The sequence below is a fragment of the Budorcas taxicolor genome, chromosome 20 (assembly GCF_023091745.1).
Source record: "Budorcas taxicolor isolate Tak-1 chromosome 20, Takin1.1, whole genome shotgun sequence".
NCBI lineage: Eukaryota > Metazoa > Chordata > Mammalia > Artiodactyla > Bovidae > Budorcas > Budorcas taxicolor.
Window position 1 is genome coordinate 27,806,632 of NC_068929.1, and position 21,221 is coordinate 27,827,852.

Consider the following 21,221-nt stretch of genomic DNA (forward strand, 5'->3'; position numbering starts at 1 on the left):
GTGTGGTAAGAGAGAAAGGTGTAGTCTCCTTCTTGAATGGACCAGGAGAACATCCCTCTTCTCCACATAGCCCTTTCCTCTCCAGAGCATGCACCCAACATGCCAGTGTGGCCTTGCCCAGTGCTTTGAATCAGAGGACAAAGGGGAGCCCCTTCTGTTGTGTACAAGGCATCAGGTCTTTATGCAGGTAACTCCCGAATGGGATGATTCCTATCTCCCCAAAACAGCATCTAAGATACGTTTAGAGTCTGTGGGAATTCAGCACAGCAGCCCATACTCCCAGTCTTTGGTGTAAGAGAGGGGACAGAGCATATCATGTAGGAATCGGGTGCCTTCTTGCTGCTCCTTGAGCCACTACTGACCACTTATGACTGAAGACAGTGCCTTGGCCTCTGAAGTGGAAAGACCTGGATTAACTCTGTGAGTTATAATGTATCTTTTAATCGTTAGTTTCCTCATCTGTAAAATGGGAGGAAATAGTAGTAATGACAGTTGAAACCATTTTGAACATTCCCTGTGTCCCGGAATGCCGTTAGAATGGAACTTTCTCAGCTTTCTGCTGAGTTGTGTTGTTGTGCAGTTGCTCAGTCTTGTCTGACTCTTTGCAACCCCTCTTTGCGGCTGCAGCACACCAGGCCTCCCTAACCTTTACTGTCTCCCAGAGTGTGCTTAAATTCATGTCCGTTGAGTCAGTGATGCTATCTAACCATCTCATTCTCTGTCTCTCCCTTCTCCTTTTGCCTTCAATCTTTCCCAGCATCAGAGTCTTTCCCAGTGAGTTGGCTCTTTGCATCAGGTGCCCAAACAAAGTATTAGAGTTTCAGCTTCAGCAACAATCCTTCCAATGAATATTCAGTGGTGAGTTCCCTTAAGATTGACCGGTTTGGTCTCCTTGCTGTCCAAGGGACTTTCAAGAGTCTTCTCCAGCACCACAATTTGAAAGCATCAATTCTTTGGCACTCAGCTTTCTTTATGGTCTAACTCTCACATCCGTATGTGACTACTGGAAAAACCATAGCTTTGACTAGATGGACCTTTGTCTGCAAAGTGAAGTCTCTGCTTTTTAATATGCTATCTTGGGTTGTCATAGCTATTCTTCGGAGGAACAAGCGTCTTTTAATTTCAAGACTGCAGTCACTGTCCGCAGTGATTTTGGAGCTCAAGAAAATAAAATCTGTCACTGCTTCGCCTTTCCCCCCATCTATTTGCCATGAAGTGATGGGACTGTCTGCCTTGACTTAGGTTTTTTGAACGTTGAGTTTCAAGCCAGCTTTTTCACTTTCCTCTTTCACCCTCATCAAGAAGCTCTTTAGTTCCTCTTCACTTTCTGCCATTAGAGTGGTATCACCTGCATATCTGAAGTTGTTATTTCTCCTGGCAATCTTGATTCCAGCTTGTGATTTATCCAGCCCGGCATTTGGTATGATATACTCTGCATAGAAGTTAAATAAGCAGGGTGGCAACGTACGGCCTTGACATCCTTCTTTTCCAATTTTGAACCAGTCTGTTGTTCCATGTCCAGTTCTAACTGTTGCTTCTCGACCCACATATGGTTTCTCAGGAGGCAGGTCAGGGGGTCTGGTACTCTTTTGTCTTTAAGAGTTTTCCACGGTCTGCTGTGATCCACACAGTTAAAGGCTTTAGCATAGTCAATGAAGAAGTAGATGTTTTTCTGGAATTCCCTTGCTTTCCCCATGATCCCACAAGTGTTGGCAATTTGATCTCTGGTTCTTGTGCCTTTTCTAAACCCAGCTTGTATATCTGGAAATTCTTGCTTCCCATACTGCTGAAGCCTAGCTTGAAGGATTTGGAGCATTACTTCCTAGCATGTGAAATGAGCACAATTGTGTGGTAGTTTGAACATTCTTTGGCATTGCCCTTCTTTGGGATTGGAATGAAAACTGAACTTTTCTAGTCCTGTGGCCACTGCTGAGTTTTCCAAATTTGCTGACATATTGAGTGCAGCACTTTCACAGATTTCTTTTATATTACTCATTATATTGCTTTGCAGGCTGGGATCCTAAAGCACAGGGAAGTTAAGCCACTTGCCTACAGCTACACAGTTCGCAAGTGTCAGAGTCAGGATTGGAACTCAGGGTCTCAACTAAAGGTCATGCTCCTATCTGCTAGTCCATAATTTCCTCTTAGAGTTTGTAGTGAATTAACACAAGAAAGTAAATACGAAATGTTTAGCACACTGCCCCATGTAGCAGATGCTACATAAATAGTAGCTAAGGCTGTTGTGATTATCTTTTTGTCCTTGAAAAATGCGAGAGGTTCCTTTCCTCTCGTAGCCAAAGGACTAATTTCCCGGGGCAGGCCATTTTCTGGGACACTGGAATTGGCTGCTATATCTCCCCTAATGGGCTGTGATGATTCCATGAATGGGAATGAGGCCATTAGAGGAAAGTGGTGTTTGCTTCATCCTGTCACCCACTCACTGATTCCCTTTGTGGAAGAGTCCCTGGTGTTCTGGAACACATTTCCCTGCAATGACAAGAAGAGGAGGCTGGGGACCGTGTCAGGGGCTTCATATCTGGATCCAGCAGGACTGCATCCTGGGGCTGAGCACAGGCTGGAGGCAGACTGAGGCCTGAGGCTGGGACAGTGCCAAGGATCCCACCCCAGAGGGTCAGGGCAAGGAGGACCCGGTGAAAGGCCTCACCAGAGCAGCCGGGAGCGGCTGAACAAACCTGGTGTGTTTTGCAGGGTGTGTTTGGCTAAGCTTCTAAGCTTCTGTGAATAAATTTCATTGAAATACCCTGACTCCCTTTCCTCTTCTTTAGTCACAAAGAGCATCAGTACTGTGGGGGAAAGGAGAATCTGTAGAAGAAACTCTGCAAGAATACAAACCCAAATGCTAACTCTGGCTCTTTCAGTGTGTGTGGGTTTTTTGAGTTTTTATATAACACATGCTTTGTGTAAAAATAAAATTAGGAACCATTAAAGCAGAACATTAATATTGAGATATGTATGGCGGAGTCCCTTTGCTGTCCCCCTGAAGCTATCACAACATCGTTAATCAGTTATACTCCAATATAAAATAAAAAGCTAAAAAAATATATAAAAATAAAAAAGGTCCTGACATCAAAACAAAGAAAATTAATACTGAAAAAGAGTAGAGCATCATCAAAAAATTCAGTGCAATTGGTGTTTAGGTGAAGGCGTTCTAATTCTGTTTAGCTTGTGTGTTCAAAAATGCGCATTTTGATTTGTGACTTGGGAAGAGAAAGAAACTTATTACTTACCTCCCTGACTTTCCTCTTTTCAGATCCTGTCTTCTTCTTCACATGCAAATGGATTATGAATCCTTTCATAAAATCAATAGTTTCATGGCCTCTGACATACAGGACCTTGGTCAAATTCTCAGCCGTTTTATGATGGTTCAGTTTCCTCACCAGCAGCTCCAGAAAAAGTCAAAAAGAGGGTGGGATAGGTTTTGGAGGTAGCGACAATGGTTAAAACCTGTTCTCTGAAATTACTGAACAAGGACCTTAATTGAACACTATTGTGTGCTTTGATTAGTCATCTTCAATCTGGTTGGTGAGAAGAGATATTACAGAGGAAACAATTTTCATTATAAAAGGAGCTCAGAGGTGTTCAGCCATGTTCATGTAATACAATGGCTTCAGTTGCTTTTGACTTTTTAGATTAGTTTTTTCTAATTTCAAGAGTTGGTTCTAGCCCATAACCTGCTAACGGTCCAATGGGGAGAGGGCTTCAGACAGGTGGTGGTGGAGTCTTTTTTCACACCTTTACCTTAAAGGACTGAATTCTTTCCAGCTCTCTACCACTCAGCTTGGGGAGGCAGAAACACTGTATCATTTGCATGTAAAACCTATACCCTGTCTGGCTTTTGATGGATAAACAAAAATGACCATTTAAATTAATGGCTCTGGATGGTTACAGCTCATGAAAGAAATCAAGACATTTCTTGCTTAATATCATCCTTTGGAAGAGTAATTGTGGGGAAAACATTTGTTAGTTAATAGCTCAAAATACTTTATCCTGGAAGACATTAATGATTTTCAAACCATACCATATCAACCTACCAAGATAAACAGGTAACATTCTTATTTTTCATCTGCCTAATTTTACAACTGCCCAAGAGGGAGTAGATTAAACCACAGAAAAGAATTAAACATACAAATACACAGAAAAGGTGAATCATCAAATTTTAAAATGAAATAAAACCTTTTTACAAATGTAGAGAAATTATTGTTCATTTTAAAGAATGTGCAAAAAAGTAAGAATTGAATTCTCTAAAGAATTCTCTTACTAGTAGAGCACAAGGCGAATTGAGTGATTTTCATTCCAGTGCTTGTTTAGATAATTTGGAATCATTAAAAAGCAAAGTGTTCTGGTTTTGAGGTTTATGACGCCTGGCCTTTTTTCTTTTCCATAAAGCCCAGTAATTGTGTTTCAGCCATTATGCTGTTATGGGTAGATCATCCATCTTCGTCTCTGCCTGCTGCTTCAGCACAGATACAGGATTCCAGGACCACATTTAGAAAATGATACAATCGATTCTGGGTTATGAGTTTTGTCTAATAACCCCTTCTAGACTCTGAAATCAGCGTGTACATTTTAAGAAATTGTGAACGCATTTCCCATAGGAGAGAAGCTAATTTATTACAACTTAATGGAGAGTGCAATGGGATGGTTAAACTTTGGCTCTTTTATTTTCTGAACAGGGAAGGATAAGCTTCTTTGTGTTAGTGATCGCTCTTGCCCCACCCTGACCCCTGCTTTCTTGGGGTCTCTTCAGTGACAAGCCTAATGGCAACTAGACTCAGTAGACATTTTGAACACTTTCCAGTTTCTTGTTTTAGCAATTTTGATTTGGCCCTTGCAGTTCACTGAATTATGTGGTAGCATATTTTTGCATGCATGGAAATGATTGTATTGCATTGTCATCTAGCCACCTTTTCATTGTCCAAACTTGAAGCTGGCTTTGAATAACTAAAAAAGCAGAGAGAACTAATTCCCATTTCAGTAAGCATGGTTGAGCCTTTCTCCTTTTATTAACTTCCTAAAGCTGCGGTAATAAATGACCTCAGACTTGGTGGCTTAAAACAGCAGAAATTTACTGTCTCATAGTTCTGGAGGTCAGAAGTTGGAACTCCATTTCACTGGACTGAAATCAAGGCATTGGCAGGACTATGCTCTCTCTGGAGGCACTAGGGGAGAACTTCTTCCTCCCCTGTCTTCCTGCTTCCGGTGGCTGCCAGGCTTTCCTGGCATGTGGCCGCATCTCTCTAATTTCTGTCTTCGTGGTCACATTGCCTTCCCTTCTGTCTGTATCTTATAGCCCTCTGCATCCCTCTTATTCATGTGATTGCAGTTCGAGCCCACCTGAATAATCCAGGATACCCTTCCCATCTTAGGAAGATTGACTTACTCACATCTGCAAAGTCTTTGCCATAGAAGGTAACATTCACAGGTTCGAGAGATTTGGACCTGATATTTTTGGTGGGTGTTTTTAGCCTAGTATGCTCATATAAAGTAAAAGCTGGGGGTCCCATATGATCTCACTTGGTAGTTTGATTAAAGGACTCCATGCTTGTAATGGTATAAGGCCCATGAGAATCTATGTCTGTGCGTGTGTGCTAAGTCACTTCAGCCGTGTCTGACTCTTTGCAACCCCATGGACCATAGCCCACCAGGCTCCTTTGTCCATGGGATTTCCCAGGCACGAATACTGGAGTGGGTTGCCATGCCCTTCTCCAGAGGGTCTTCCCAACCCAGGGATTGAACCCAAGCCTCTTACATCTCCTGCATTGCTAGGTGGGTTCTTTACCACAAGTGCCATCTGGGAAGCCCAAATCTGCGTCTGAAAGTGTTAGTCGCTCAATTGTGTCCAACTCTTTGCGACCCCATGGACTGTAGCCTATTAGGCTCCTCTGTCCAAAGAATTCTCCAGGTGCGAATACTGGAGTGGGTAGCCATTCCCTTCTCCAGAAACAAAGAACTCTGGTCTGGCAGCAAGTCTGCTTCCATATAAATGTGGATTTGGACCTCTCTGTCAGGTAGGGCTGTAGATGGATATATTGCTTGGCTCCCATGAAGAGCTTTTTGTTGTAATATTTTTATGTAAAGTATGGAGGAGCATGGATAATTGTTTGGGCCTGGTTTTCAGTTGCCCATTTCTAGCTGGAGATTTCCAGATATCACTGTTCAGGAACTTAAGTTTCCTAAAATGCCTCCTCTATCCATTTCCACTAAGGAGAGTCATGCCTGGGACTTATGCATGCCTGATACCTGGGCACCCTCTAAGCTGGTTCATCCTGAGCTGCCCCAGACTTCTGACCTCTTCTGGGAACCTTTGAACCCTCTGTGCCCAGCTGTTCTCTGCAGGCATGGTGGTCCCAGTCCTGGTGGAAACAAGAAAGGGCTCACAAAAGGAGTCATTTCTCTGAGATCATCCTTCAGGAGCACAGGATCTTGTTGTTTTCCCACTCTCAGCCTTTAGGACTTTTTATTAACCTATGTGGAACCTCGGAGATTTTATCTTTTTGAACTGTTTGGATTCCTATAGTCTCCTTTCCTTACAAATATCTGTCCGAGATACAGATTTTTTGGCCAGTCTCTTTCCCTTGCTCCTTCTGGCCAATCATCGTCCTATCTACAAACATGCCTTTTGGCAAAGCTGTCATGTTATGGAGAATCAAGTGAGTGGCCTGCATGTCCCTCCTTCTCCCTGCCTCTTCACCCAGCTGACCCTGAGATAATTTGGTTACTCTCTCCTCCAGTGGGAATATCAAAGCTACAGTCAACTTTCAGTATCCACTGTGGGGAAGATCAGGCTTCCCTGATGGCTCAGACGGTAAGGGATCCTCCAGCAATGCGTGAGAGCTGGGTTCGATCCTTGGGCTGAGAGGATCCCCTGGAGGAGGGCATGGCAACCCGCTCCAGTATTTTTGCCTGGAGAATCCCTATGGACAGAGGAGCCTGGAGGGATACAGTCCATGGGGTTGCAAAGAGTCAGACACGACTGAACGACTAAGTACAGACAGAGGGAAAGATTGGTTTAAAGAACTCATGTTCTGATTTTCTTATCAGGATCATGGGGAGCTATATTTAGAAAGACTCCGAGAACTTTAGAAAGATGTAATCCGGAACTTTCTAGCCCTGCCCTTTGGCCAAGTTTGACAGTTTTATTCTCCAACACTCAGTCCTGACCACATGTACTTTTGGACAGAAATTGCCCTCAGTCTGGAGCCAGGTGGAACTCCTTTCCTTTCAGCCCTATTGTCTTTCCCTCAGTGTCCTGTAAGAAAGTCTACCTTATCTACAATGGCAGCAGTAAAGAAAATGAATACAACCTTCCCTTAACTTGCTGTTTGTGATAGACACAGTATGTGGAGCTATTTCTTTGAATCCTTACAAGCTCTGGCTAATAGCGACTGCAGACATGGTGGTCCCAGTCCTGGTGGAAACAAGAAAGGGCACACAGAAAGGAGTCATTTCTCTGAGATCATCCTTCAGGAGCACAGGAGCTTGTTGTTTTCCCAGTCGTAGCCTTTAGGACTTTTTATTAACCTACATGGAACCTTGGAAATTTTATCTTTTTGAACTGTTTGGATTCCTATAGTTTCCTTTCCTTACAAATATCTGCCCAAGATAGAGATTTTTTTGGGTGAGATTACTGACTGTGTCCTAGACAGGCCAGACCAAAATGGCACTTGTCTGCCCTAATCATACCTACCCATTCACTTTCCACATTCCTGAATTCCTCACTGGAAAAGACTCTGATGCTGGGAGGGATTGGGAGCAGGAGGAGAAGGGGATGATAGAGGATGAGATGGCTGGATGGCATCACTGACTCGATGGACGTGAGTCTGAGTGAACTCCGGGACTTGGTGATGGACAAGGAGGCCTGGCGTGCTGCAATTCATGGGGTCGCAAAGAGTCGGACACAACTGAGCAACTGAACTGAACTGAACTGAGAGAGCCTAACTTGTGAATTTCTGGCTTACTATAGTGCCACTGAGTTTTCTGGGCTTCCCAGGTGGTACTAGTGGTAAAGAACCCACCTCACAATGCAGGAGAGGTAAGAGATAGGGTTTGATCCTTGAGTCAGGAAGATCCCCTGGAGGGGGAAATGGAAACCCCCTCCAGTATTCTTGCCTGGAGACTCCCATGTACAGAGGAGCCTGCTGGGCTTCAGTCCATGGGGTCACAAAGAGTCAGACATGACCGAAGTGATTTAGCACACACTGAGCTTTCCACACATAGGTACAATGAACTCTGGAGTCACACAGGACTAAATTAAAAACTGAGTTCTTACACCTGTTGGCTAGTGAATTATTTAAATTTTCTGAGCCTCAGTTGTTGTTTTTTTTTAATCTGTCAAATGAATATAACAATCCCTCCTAAAACAAAAATTAAGTGAGTTACATATGTGCCAAACAGAATGCCTGGCATATATTTAGGACACAATTAAGGTTAGGTACTGTCAATGTGTTTTTATTAAATAAATGGGTAAGATGTCTTGTATTGCCTTATTTCTACTGCTTTATGATGTAAATGTACACTTTATAATTAAGTTTCGTAAAACACTTTGTAAGTAGTGTATCTGTTTGTTAAACAAATATTTACTGAATCACCAAGTGTAGAATGGTGCATGCTTGCATGCTAAGTCTCTTCAGTTGTGTCCAAATCTTAGCAACTCTATGGACGGTAGCCCACCAAGATCCTCTGTCCATGGGATTCTCCAGGCAAGAATTCTGGGGTGGCTTGACATTTCCTCCTCCAGGGGATCTTCCCAACTCAGGACTGAACCCTTGTCTCCTGTGTTTTCCACATCAGCAGGTTCAGTCTTTACCACTGACACCACCTGGGAAGCCCATAGAATGGTGAGCTAATACTTATTTACAAAGCAACTGAAAGTAAGCTTCCAAAATATGTGCCAAAATTCCAGCCTACAATTTCCTTTGTTTTATGGGAAAATATTCATTTTATTAGGCATATTTTAGAACTTTCTGATTGCTTAATATTCTCATGCCATGATTCACTATAAAAAATGAATATAGCCTTCCATCTGTAAGGAATTGTTTAGTTAGGGCTTAGATCCTTTCTTGAAAGCCCTAGAAATGCCCAAAGCCTACCATTTTGAACATTGATATGGCAAAAGACCAATTAGGTCAAATGCATATCTGCAAATCAGATATAATTCTGTATTTTAATGCATAAATGGAGGCTCAGTGAGATTAAATGACTTGCATAAAAGCCACAGAGCTGGCTGCTGCTGCTGCTGCTGCTAAGTTGCTTCAGTCATGTCCGACTCTGTGCGACCCCAGAGACAGCAGCCCACCAGGCTCCACCATCCCTCGGATTCTCCAGGCAAGAACACTGGAGTGGGTTGCCATTTCCTTCTCCAATGCATGAAAGTGAAAGTGAAGTCGCTCAGTCGTGTCCGACTCTTAGCGACCCCATGGACTGCAGCCTACCAGGCTCCTCCATCCATGGGATTTTCCAGGCAAGAGTACTGGAGTGGGGTGCCATTGCCTTCTCCACAGAGCTGGCAGTTGGTAATATTTATATTTGACTTTGGATCTGATCAATCTGGCTCCCCGGGTGGCTCAGTGTAAAGAATCTGCCTGCCAATGCAGGAGATACAGGAGATCCCTGGGTCAGGAAGATCCTCTGGAGAAGGGAATGGCAACCCACTCCAGTATTCTTATCTGGGAAATCCCATGGACAGAGGAGCCTGGTGGGCTATAGTCCATGGGGTTGCAGAGTCAGACACAACTGAATAACTAAGCCTCAGAGCAGCTGATCAATCCAGGGTTCAAATGTTACTACACTCCTGTGCTTCCATTTTTATATTAATGAACATCCTTTTCCTTCTTGGAGGAAGAAGGTTAATGGTTCAAGTAGTTGGGGGCAAAAAGTTGCCAGTAATGTGGCTCTAAAGAAAGAGCTCTTATCTGTAAGCCTGGACATCTGGCTTCTGGCCCCTGCGCTGCTCCCAGCTAGTCCTGACACTGCAGGGAGGGAGAGGAGTTACTGAAATTCCAACTTCTTTGAGCATCTCAGGAGCCTCTCAGCTGTAAACTTTAGCCCATCACACAAAACCCAATAGAATCCCTAGCCTTCTTAGAGCCAAATCTGTCTCTCTAGACTATGATAAATGTTTTTCTTTGTGGTTCAGTAGGAATTGAGGATATGAGATCCAGGATGTTTCGATCTCAGAGATCCAAAGGGTGTTATCCTAGTGTCCCTTCTAGTAAAAGCACTGCTCTGAGAAGGTCTAGGATCTGGAGCCACATATCCATCCATTCGGAGAGGAATACAACCTCAGTAGAGTCCTAGAGAAATGGACCAGTTTGGAGGTGGGGTGCATGCTGGCAGAGCCTACAACCTCTAGTTGATTTCAGAGTGCCAAGGCACTTCCCCCATTCTACATACACAGAGTCATCAGAGAAGAGGGACTGTTGATCCCTTCTTGAAGTTGATATAGTAAGACATCCCAGGATTTACTTTTTTAAATTGTTATATTAGCTTTTTATTTTGAAATAATTTCAGACTCAGAAAAAAATCACAGTAGAATACAGAATTCTCTTATATTGTTCATCCATATTCACCAAATGTTAGCATTTATCTGCCTTTTAACTGCCTTTATCATTCTCCCTATACACACACACACACACACACACTTTTGATGTTTTGAGTTTTGAGAGCCAGGTACACACACGATGCCCCCCTTGCCACTATATTTAGTAACATATTTGTATTTATTTACCTCTATATTTAGTACATTCATGTTTAGCTCTGTATAGTTCCTAAAATCAAGAAGCCATTCTCTTATATAACCACAGTTTAATTTTCAACAGCATGAAATTAACACTAATGCTGTTTTATAATCTATAGACCTTATTCAAATTTGATAAGTTGTTTCAGTGACTGTCCTCTATGGCAGAGGGGAAAACCCACAGCACAAAACATAGCAAATAGGTGTCAGGAGCCTTTAGTCGCCTTTAATCTGGATTCATTCCACAGTCCTGTTGACTTTTGTGACCTTGTCATTTTTTGTGGCCAACAGGCCAGTTATTTGTAGGAAGTCCCTCCGTTTGGTTTCATCTGATGTTTCCTCTTGTCTGGGGCAAGAGAGCCACAAGAGAGGCCAGATTCTTCCAGAGCTTCCAGCCCGGTGCTCAGCTTTGCCCTGTCCCTGATGATATTTTCTTTCATCACTTGGTCAGGTGCTGTTTTTCCGGTTTCTCAACTGTAAAGGTACTATTTTCCCCTTTGAAAATTAGTAAGTATCTGTGAGGAGATGCTTTGGAATCATCTAAATATCCTGTTTCTCATCATAATTTAGCTCAGTAGTTTTACCAGTCATTTTAGGATTCTTACCTGAAGCATTTATTGCTAGTTGGTTGCCAAATGGTGAGTTTTCTTTTCTTTTTTAAAATAATTGTATCTGTCTATTTTTGGCTGTGCTGGGTCTTCACTGCTGCGTGGATTTTCTCGAGTTGTGGCAAGCGGGGGCGACTCCAGTTGCGCACGGGCTTCTCGCTGCGGTGGCCTCTCTCGTTGCCGTGCATGGGCTCTAAGGGGCGAAGCTTCAGTAGCTGGGACGCTTGGGCTTAGCAGTTGCGGCTCAAGGGCTCTAGAGCACAGGCTCAATGGTTGAGGCACACGGGCTTAGTTGTTCCGTAGTGTGTGGAATTTTCCGGGATCAGGGATGGAACCTGTGTCTCCTGCATTGGCAGGCGGATTCTTTACTACTGAGCCACCAGGGAAACCCTGACTTTTCTGATTTTGTATTTTTCTTTCTATATTGAAAGTATACACCATTCAGTTTCTAATGACGTACCAGAAAAATTGTGAAAGAGAAAACATCTGGGCTAATCTAAATCCATAGGAAACAAAAACACCCCTTTCCCCTCCCCTTAATCCCAGAGCCCAGGTATTTTGCTAAGTGGCTTATCTGTCTATATTTAACACAGTGGAAATATGCAGAGCTGTTGGAAGTTGTTCCTAAGGCTGCCTTCTATTTGAGGTAACAAGTAATTCCTAATCTTCTCTGAGAACCTTCTCTCCTCAGGTTGACCCTACACTTTTTTGCATAAGGTCTTGATCTTATTCTTCCTTTCCTGGCCCTCTCTCAGCATGCACACACACACAGGCACTCTCACAAATACACCAACTCACACACACACACACACACCCCTTAGAACCGGACTCTTACAGCTGGTGAAGCCAAAGTTGTTTTCTAAACATCACCTCAACCCTCTTATCCTCTTTCAAGGCATGAGTGGCAAGTTGACATTCCACAGGTGCCCTCACTTCCTTTGACTTCTAGCTCAGCCTTTTCAGTTACCTGTTCTCTGGTCTTGGAAGCTCACACACTCAAGATGAATCTAATTCCATTCCCTCTCTCTCTCTCCAGAGTAAAATGTCACTTTGTTATCCACAATTTCTTACTCTTAAAATGCCTTTCAAAAACAGAACTCAGAACAGACCTCTCCTACATTGCTGCTAAGTGCTGCTAAGTCACTTCAGTCGTATCCGACTCTGTGCGACCCCAGAGATGGCAGCCCAGCAGGCTCCCCCGTCCCTGGGATTCTCCAGGCAAGAATACTGGGGTGGGTTGCCATTTCCTTCTCCAATGCATGAAAGTGAAAACTGAAAGTGAAGTTGCTCAGCTGTGTCCGACTCTTCACGACCCCATGGACTGCAGCCTACCAGGCTCCTCTGTCCATGGGATTTTCCAGGCAAGAGTACTGGAGTGGGGTGCCATTAGGCTCCTAAAATACAGAACTATGTTTAAGACTCTTTCCCAGTTACTTCTTTCAGAAGATTTCTGACCTTCATGTCTACTCTTCCCATCTATAAAAACCATTCTTTCCATGGGAAAATCATTTTCCTTACAGTAGACATCAAAAGATCTTAGATTAGTCTAACAATTTGTTATATATTGTTTAAGGAAGCTGACTTTCACTCATACCAAAGAAGCAGTGGCCACGAATGACCCATATCCACAAAAACCTTCCTCCTGGTTAATAGTCTGTGATTTTTCATATTAAGACACTGGATCTTGTTTGCCTTATAATATTATTCTTCTCAAGCAGAATGGAAACATTTCAGGAACCATCCTCTGGTCTAAAATCCATGGCACAGTCACCTACTTCTAGGAGGAGGAATATATTGATAACTAACCTTTTGTCATAAATCTTAAACTAGGAATAGACATGGTAGATCTACTAAATAAAACTGACTTATTCCCCAGGAGCTTCTGGGGTATTCAGTTACTAGTTAGTAGCAGAAATTACTATCTTTGGAGAAAGTCTGATTTCTCATGAGTAACCTTGTTTTTTTAATTAGGAAATGTTGAGAGATGATATTTTCTTCTCCCCACTTAAAATCCCCAAGTGATGGCACGTCCTTGCTTTATCCTTGAATAGGATGAGAAACAAAAAACTCCTCGCCAGCAGTTTTGGCCACTCTGGGAACACAGATCTTTTATTCCATGAAACTCACTAGCCAAAAGCCTTTCTGTTTCTAGATACATCCACTGTCCTGAGCAGAGAGTCAGAGCAACACATTGCCAAACCTCTGTTAATTAATACATTACAGTCATCCTTACATATTTGTAGGATTTTAGTTCCAGGACCATCCCTCCCTATATTCCCCCACCACTGCAGATACTAAAATCTGAGGATGCTCAAGTCCCATATATAAAATGGAATAGGTATTTGCATATAACCTGCACATATTCTTCTGTGTACTTTAAATCATTTCTAGATTACTTACAATACCTAATATAATATAAATGCCATATAAATCATTGCCAGTATGTAACACATAACAATTTTGACTTTTGGAACTTTATGGGATTTTTTTCCAAATGTTTTTGATCCATGGTTGGTTGAATCTTTGGGTGTGGAACCCATGGATATGGAAGACCATATTTCCAAATACTGACTGATGGAAATTTCTCTGTAAATTATATGATAGTTTATCCTCAGCACTTTTGACACGGACAGTCAAGTACTTTGGCAGAACCTATCTGTAAGTTCAGATATTGTAATAGATAGCAGGTCAGAAAAAGATGTGACCTATAGGAATTAAGGGTTGAATATTTTATCTCTAGCCTTCCCTTCTTGGTTATAGTTTTAGAACGTTCAGTCACTTGTTGTTGGAGGAAGGGCTGCTCGCATGGTATCTGGACGACAAAACACTGAGTGGGACCATCTCCATCAGTTGATATAAAAAGGACCTTGATAGTATGTGACCGCCTGGATGGGAGGGGAGTTAGGAAGAGAAGGGATACGTGTTTATGTATGATTGAGTTTTCTGTCCACCTGAAACTATCACAACATTGATAATTGGCTATACTCCAATAGAAAATAAAATGTTTTTCAAAAAAAGGACAGTGATAGGTCACAGACATGAAGGACTGATTAAATCTTGAAAAATATCTTAAGCAAGATGGAAAAACTTAAAAATCAGTAGGAGTTATACTTGCAAGAGAATGATATACACCATATATTAAAATTCATGAATTAATGATGATTCTCAAGCAAATAAAACAAAACCAGTGGTCATTGTTTGGAGATTGGAGCCAAGGGACTCATTCTTCTGGAGAATGATATTACAAGGAAAAGAATAAAACACTTATCCTGTCTGTTCTGCATGTACTGTATATCAGTGCAGCCAATTATCTGATAAGAGAAAGTTTTTCATAGAAGAATTACAAATAAGAATGAAGAGGGAATGATGAATAATATCATTGTTTTGTCACTGTGAAAATAATGTGCTTAGTTTCTCAGTCGTGTCTGACTCTTTTCAACCCCACGGATTGTAGCCTGCCAGGCTCCTTTGTCCATGGGACTCCCCATACAAGAATACTGGAGTGGGTAGCCATTCCCTTCCCCTGAGGTTCTTCCTGACCTAGGGATTGAACCTGAGTCTCCTGCATTGCAGGTGGATTCTTTACAGTCTGAGCCACTGGGGAAATCCATGAAAATAATGAGTTTAGGCAGTTGTATCAATGAGCACGTAAAACTGTTAGTTGATAAACTCATGGGGAGCTTAAAGATAGTTGGATCAGTCTGGCAACACTTGAAGCCGCCTATCAATCTTAACATATCCAAAAGAGAAGAAGCCCAACATTATTTTGCCTTGTGATGCAATGCAAGAGGAAATATACATGTAAAACATTCTTACTGCAAAATTGAACCTGATTCTTATTAAAGCTCTAGATATGACTACAAGTACATAAGAACTATAGGTACCAGAGGACCACATTAAATGATGCCATATGAGTGGTAACTGAATATTTGAAAAAAGTCATCTTTTACTAATACTTACTAGAGCATTTACAGATGAAATTATTTGATGTCTGTGTTTTGCTTCAAAATAATCTGTTGGGCAGAAAAGTAGGAATACATATGAAGCAAGATTGGTTGGGAGTTGGTAGTTATGATGCTGACACGGAAGTAAAGGTTCATTATAAACTTGCTATAATATAGATACCGCAGGCATCAGTCATCTCAAAATCAATGTGCTTTTCCTTCTCTTTTGGTAATAGAATCACCTAGGTTTGACAAATAAGTTACCACACTTTTAATGTTTCTGAATTTGCATGGAAATGTGCAATACTCTGAGGATGAATAAACCCTGAAAAAACATGCATCTCTTCCAATTGGGATATATGTTTATTCTCATATGATCCCTGAAACCAGGGGCTGATTTTTCTTACTATCTGGCCAGGTGAGTGAACAGCTGATATTATACCAGCATATGGACTGGAAAAACACAGGCTGGACCGCAGAAGACTCTTTCACGTTCACAGTGTCCTCCCCGCCAGCAGCTCTAGGCCCTGAGAAGTTTCATATAACTATTTCATATGAAATTAACGAACCTGGTCGGCAGAGTCGTCTGCTTGCAAATACAGGTAATTCCACCTTATCCTACTGATAAGGTCAGTACCTTATCTCCACTTCTTAGAACAGGGACATTTGGGGAATAAATCTTTTCCTTTTTAATTATCAATGCCATGATATCAATCTTTGAAATAAAACTTATATGGCTATGAAATGTGTTATTTCTTTATGTATGCTTTTTCTCTGGGCCTCTGCTTTTTCCTCTCCTGAGCCTTAATAGTTTCAGTGGGGAAAGGATGGAAAATAGCTTTCAAGAATTCTTATCTGTACTTCCAAATGGGGACTTCACCATGCCCACGACTGAAAACTGTTGATGGAAAATGAACATAACAAAAAGGGTAAATTCTTGAAAAGAAAGAGATACTGAAAGCTATACCTGTTTCTATGGTAAGAGAAAGTCCAGTAGTGGGAAAATTAGGAGATGGACTTGTTGTAAGTGAATCTCAGGGTTTAAAACTCTCTTACTTGAAATACTGACTTAGTGTGGGTGTGTGTATTTAAAATTTATTTTTTTAGTATGCCTTGGGTAGCAATGCTAATTCAGGTGTTAAGGTTTTTTGAATCGTCCACTGGGACAGGCAAATGTGAGATCATTTGAAAGTTTTAATGAAATGCCACTTTGTTCTTTACATGTGTTTTTAACAGGAGCTGTTGTCAAGGAGGGAGACAAAGTTCTCATCGACCAATCTAAGTTAGATGCGTCCAATCTCTTACTTAAATTGCCCAAATCTCAGCGTTCTTCATATGAAATTTGGTTCCAAGTTACATCTCTTCCTCACCATGGAACGCTTATGGTTGGAGAGAGAAATATTACCAAAAGAAAACCCAATTTCTCTCAATATATAATTAATAAATTTGGAGTCACATACCTTCACGATGACTCTGAATCCCTGGCTGATAACTTTACCTTTGCCATTTGGCCCAATGAAAAGAGCAAGTCCACCATGAAGCCAGAGGCCGACTTTCATGAAGAGATGTTTAACATCACCATCATTCCTATAAATGACCAAGCACCAGAATTAAAGACAAAAGGGCTTCGACTGCAAGTTCTGCAGGGCAATAGGTTGGTTTTAGGACCTGAAAACCTAAAAGTGGAAGATCTAGATAGTCCTCCAGAAGAGATCAGGTATGTAATCATCCGTGATCCTAATAATGGCTTTTTGGCAATGGCGCACCATCCGCATATACCTGTTCACCACTTCTCACAAGCCGACATTGATAACTCTCGGGTGTGGTTCATACAGGATGGAAGCCCATCCTCTGGAGCGTTTTACTTCAGTGTCACCGATGGCCAACACCGGCCACTCTATAAGCTCTTCCACCTGGATGTCATCCCTGTCTCCATCACCCTTGTGAACCTCACTGACCTTCTTCTTCCACAAGGCCAGACAAGTGTCACCATCACCAGTGCTCACTTATCAGCAGTGACCAATGGGAGGAGCCCCCAAATCACTTACAAGGTTATGTGGCCCCTCCAACATGGTCATCTGCTCATTGAAGACCAGGTGGTCGTCAGTTTTGGACAGGAAGATGTGAATTTAGGAAAGCTCTCTTACCACATGACAAACCTCACTGCCTCAGAGGACCAGCTACAGTTCTCACTGTTTACCTCAGAAAGCAACCTGACAGGACAAACACTGTGCATCCGAGTGCAGCCTTTACTGCGGGTTACGTCAGACCTGACAGTTGCCAACAGAGTGGCCCATCTGCTGACAAGAAAGGACCTCGATGCTGCTGAGCTTGCTAACAGGACTAACAGTGACCCCACATTTGACGTGACAGAGCCCCCTCTCCACAGCAGACTTGTACGAAGAGCAGGCAGGGACACTGCCTTGGAAGATGTTACTCTGTTCACTCAGAGGGATATTGACCAAGGACTGCTGATGCTCGAGCCGCATGCCAATCTGACGGGCCCCAGCAGCCTCAATGACTCCTTCACATTTCTGCTCAGGGCAGACCATGTCCAACCAGCAATAGGGTGTCTCCCCTTCACCATAGTGCCACCTGGCCCCTTTCTTTCGCAGACTTTTACCCCCAATGTTTCCTTCTTAGTCACTGATAACCTTGTGACTATCAGTCTCTCTCAGGAAAAGCCTGTGGTTTCCTCAGAACCCACAACACAGACAGGAACTCTGGGGAAGCTGACCCAGACCAGATGGCCGGAAGCAGCTCCCTGGGGACGACACGGTGGTGAAGAGCCCACTCTGGATATCACGGCTTCTCCCACCAGAGTCATTTGGTCACCAGATGCCACCAGAGCCAGCCCTGGGGCCCACACCCAGCCCTGGGAGAGCAGTCAGCCTCTGATGGTCATCATACCACTGACAGTGGTGCTCTTCCTGCTAACAGGAACCGTGGTGGCCTTGTGTGTCTGGCTGCTGGGCCGGAAGGCAGAGAAGGCAAAACCTCTTACTAAGCCCCAGATCGACCTAGAACCCACAACCATGGGTCCTAGGCCAGAAAGGAGCGCAGCAGTCCCCACTGTCACAGTGACGCCTCTCCTGAGAAGCTCCGGCAGTCCTCCAGTCAGTCTTTTCAGGGCCCCACAGTGTGAGCGCATGGAGAAGTCTCCGGCTTCCGAGCCAGCAGAAATATGTGCTCCTTGGGAGACATGGGTGAATTTGGATCCTGACATGGTCCAGCTCTGCCGACAGACCAACCCAGCACTGAAGCGCAAGCAGTACTGGGTGTAGACTCAGGGTGCTCGTTCCTCACTGACCGCCTGCTAGGTGCCAGGTCCTGGGATACCAAGGCAGAGAAATGCTGGTTGGATCAACTGAGAAAAGCCTGGCTCTGCCACCCCTTGGTGCTCAGTTTCAGCTCCATGGTTAGATGCTGGCAGGTGTTTACTGTAACTTTTGTGCAACACTCACCTTAGGGGCTGTTTACAAGTTTTGTGTGCCTTCTTCTAGACCCAGTGCTCTGAGTGTGCTTAAGATTTTGTCACTGTTTACATGACAGAACGTGCTGACCTGACTGCAGATTAACACAGGAGCTATAGTTAGTGGAGGAAGGCTTTGAGTGTTTTCCCTTGAAGATTCACTCTCTGAGTGAGTCAGTGAGGAAGTGAAGGAACTGTGTCAGCAAGTAGAAGACGGAATTGATCGTATCTGTGTTTGTTTCTGGTGTTTTTCTGTAATGACTTTTCCTCGTTGGAGTCTCCAGCTTTGATTTCCTAATGCAGGAAATGCCTTGGTGCTCTAGATAGTGGGACAGTCTGGCCCCTTTTGAAGGTATTCATTGAACACATTGTGTTTAATCAAGAGGCCTTGTCTATTCTTATTTGTATTATCAAACACGTTGTACAAACATTATTTAAAGCCCTAAGGAATAGGTTTAATGCTTTTGTGATGCCTCAATTTGGCTTAACTTTACAATGAATTGAAATAATGGCAAATTTGTATTTGACCTGCCTAGTCGAGCCTACAATTGGCCAACCCACCTTCAGTTTCCATAGTTTTAAAATGGATACATCAGTACTTCTATTAGTTAGGAATGCTTTGGGTAGCAAATCATTAGACATCTGCTATGAGTGGGATTTAGGCTGGGGACTGGCGAACTTGTTCTGTGCAGGGCCATATTGTAAAAATATTTTGGTTATGTGGATCACATATGGGTGTTTATTTTTATTTTCTAACAACCTTTTAAAACTGTAAGAACAATTTTTAGTTTCTGGATGTGACCCACAGACCATAGTGTGTCAAATGTTGGTTTATCTAAGCAATAAAAATGTTGAATTATTTCAACTAGCAAGCAGCCCAAAGTGGATATTCTGAGGCCAGTTCAACAGTTCAAAGACATCATTGAGGACTGAAGCTCTTTTGTTCTTTCTACTTTACCTTCCTCAAGCTATTGGCATTTCAGCCTTTTGTCTAGTTCCTTGTGACTGTGACATAGCTGCTGAAGCTCCAAGTAATATAGCCCCACTCACAGGCAAAAATCCTAGTGGGTGAAAAGGAGAGATGGCTGAAAGACTTTTTCTTAGAGAGGAGCTTATTTATTGTTATTTATTGATATTTCTTAAAATCTTAAGGCTTTCTCAAGCATTTCCCCCACTCTTATCTCTTATTGTCTAGAACCGAGCTACGTGTTTCCCATCCATTGACCAACCACTGGCAAAGGGAAAGGGGATTTGCATGATTGGCACCTCCTCCGGGGCTGGGACAGGATTCTGCCAGCTCAGAAATCAGTGAATCCAGGAGTTCTCTGGTAGTCTAGTGGTGAGGATTCAGTGCGTTCACTGCGATGGCCCTAGTTCAGTTCTTGGTTGGGGTAATTGAAATTCCACAAGCCCTTCAGCAGGGCCGAAAAAATTTTAAAAAAAGGTCAATGAATCAGCCCACCATGTAATTACAGAGGGCTGGGAAATGGCCATTAGATAGGCAATGAATAAGATCTACTAAAAAAGTTTTCAAGTATTAAAATATTGAAATACTTGGGAAATGAAGATTTTGAGTTTTCAAATTGGTATCTAATGTCTCCTTTTCATATTTTAATGATTTTCTTAAAGCCAGTGTTTCTAGGGTGGGGGAAGGAATTTCTTCCTAAGAGACAGTTGGCAATATCAGGAGACATTTTTGGATTTTACAGCTGGTGCTGATGGCATCTAGCGAGCATAGGCCAAGGATGCTGCTAAATATCCAACATTGTACAAGAATTTTCTGGCCTCAAAAGTCAGTAATGCCAAGTTGAGAACCCTGATTAAAGTCATAAATGTGGAGTTTTCCTTTATATCCAGTGAAGGATTAATAGATCCATTACCAAGTCTAGGCAAAAACTGTATTCTAAAAATGGAATGGAAGGGTAAAAATTCCATAGTGTGTTTGAAATTGTGATCGGCTAATGGCAAACATGAACATTTTTAAAGAGAATATTAAAAACCAAACCAAACTTGACCAGACTCATTTCTTTATAATCTTTTTGTCTAAGAAAAAAAGTTTCCTTGTACTAACAAGTGGAACACATCAGGAGAAAAAGAGAGAAAAGTGGGGAGGGGAGAGGATATTTACAAAGGTAAAGGTGAGATCAGAGTGTCCCCAGAAGTCTGATGCCCCTAAAGTGTTCCATATAGAAAAGGCTTTTTCCTCACCTTCTCCCTTTTCTGCTCTTCTAGGTTGCTTTTCTCTCCCAACCCAATTTTAACTGTTCTTGGGGAAGCTGATTTCACAAACTACAGAATAAATGGAAGTATAGCATATGTTGAGGCTTCCCTTGTAGCTCAGGCGGTAAAGAATCTGCCTGCAATGCAGGAGACCTGGATTCAATTCCTGGGTTGGGAAGATTCCCTGGAGAAGGAAATGGCAACCCACTCCAGTATTCTTG

The 21,221-nt window shown here is 42.6% G+C and overlaps 1 protein-coding gene across 1 annotated transcript in view; it reads left to right on the top strand.

Moving 5' to 3' along the window:
• The window catches only part of LOC128065918 (chondroitin sulfate proteoglycan 4-like), a 68,454-nt gene extending 49,862 nt beyond the window's left edge, over positions 1 to 18,592 (top strand). The window contains exons 9-10 of the mRNA XM_052658959.1: positions 15,727 to 15,910; positions 16,545 to 18,592. Of these exons, the coding sequence (XP_052514919.1) occupies positions 15,727 to 15,910; positions 16,545 to 18,592 (2,232 nt within the window). The remainder of the gene's footprint in view (positions 1 to 15,726; positions 15,911 to 16,544) is intronic.
• The last annotated feature ends 2,629 nt before the right edge of the window (positions 18,593 to 21,221 follow it).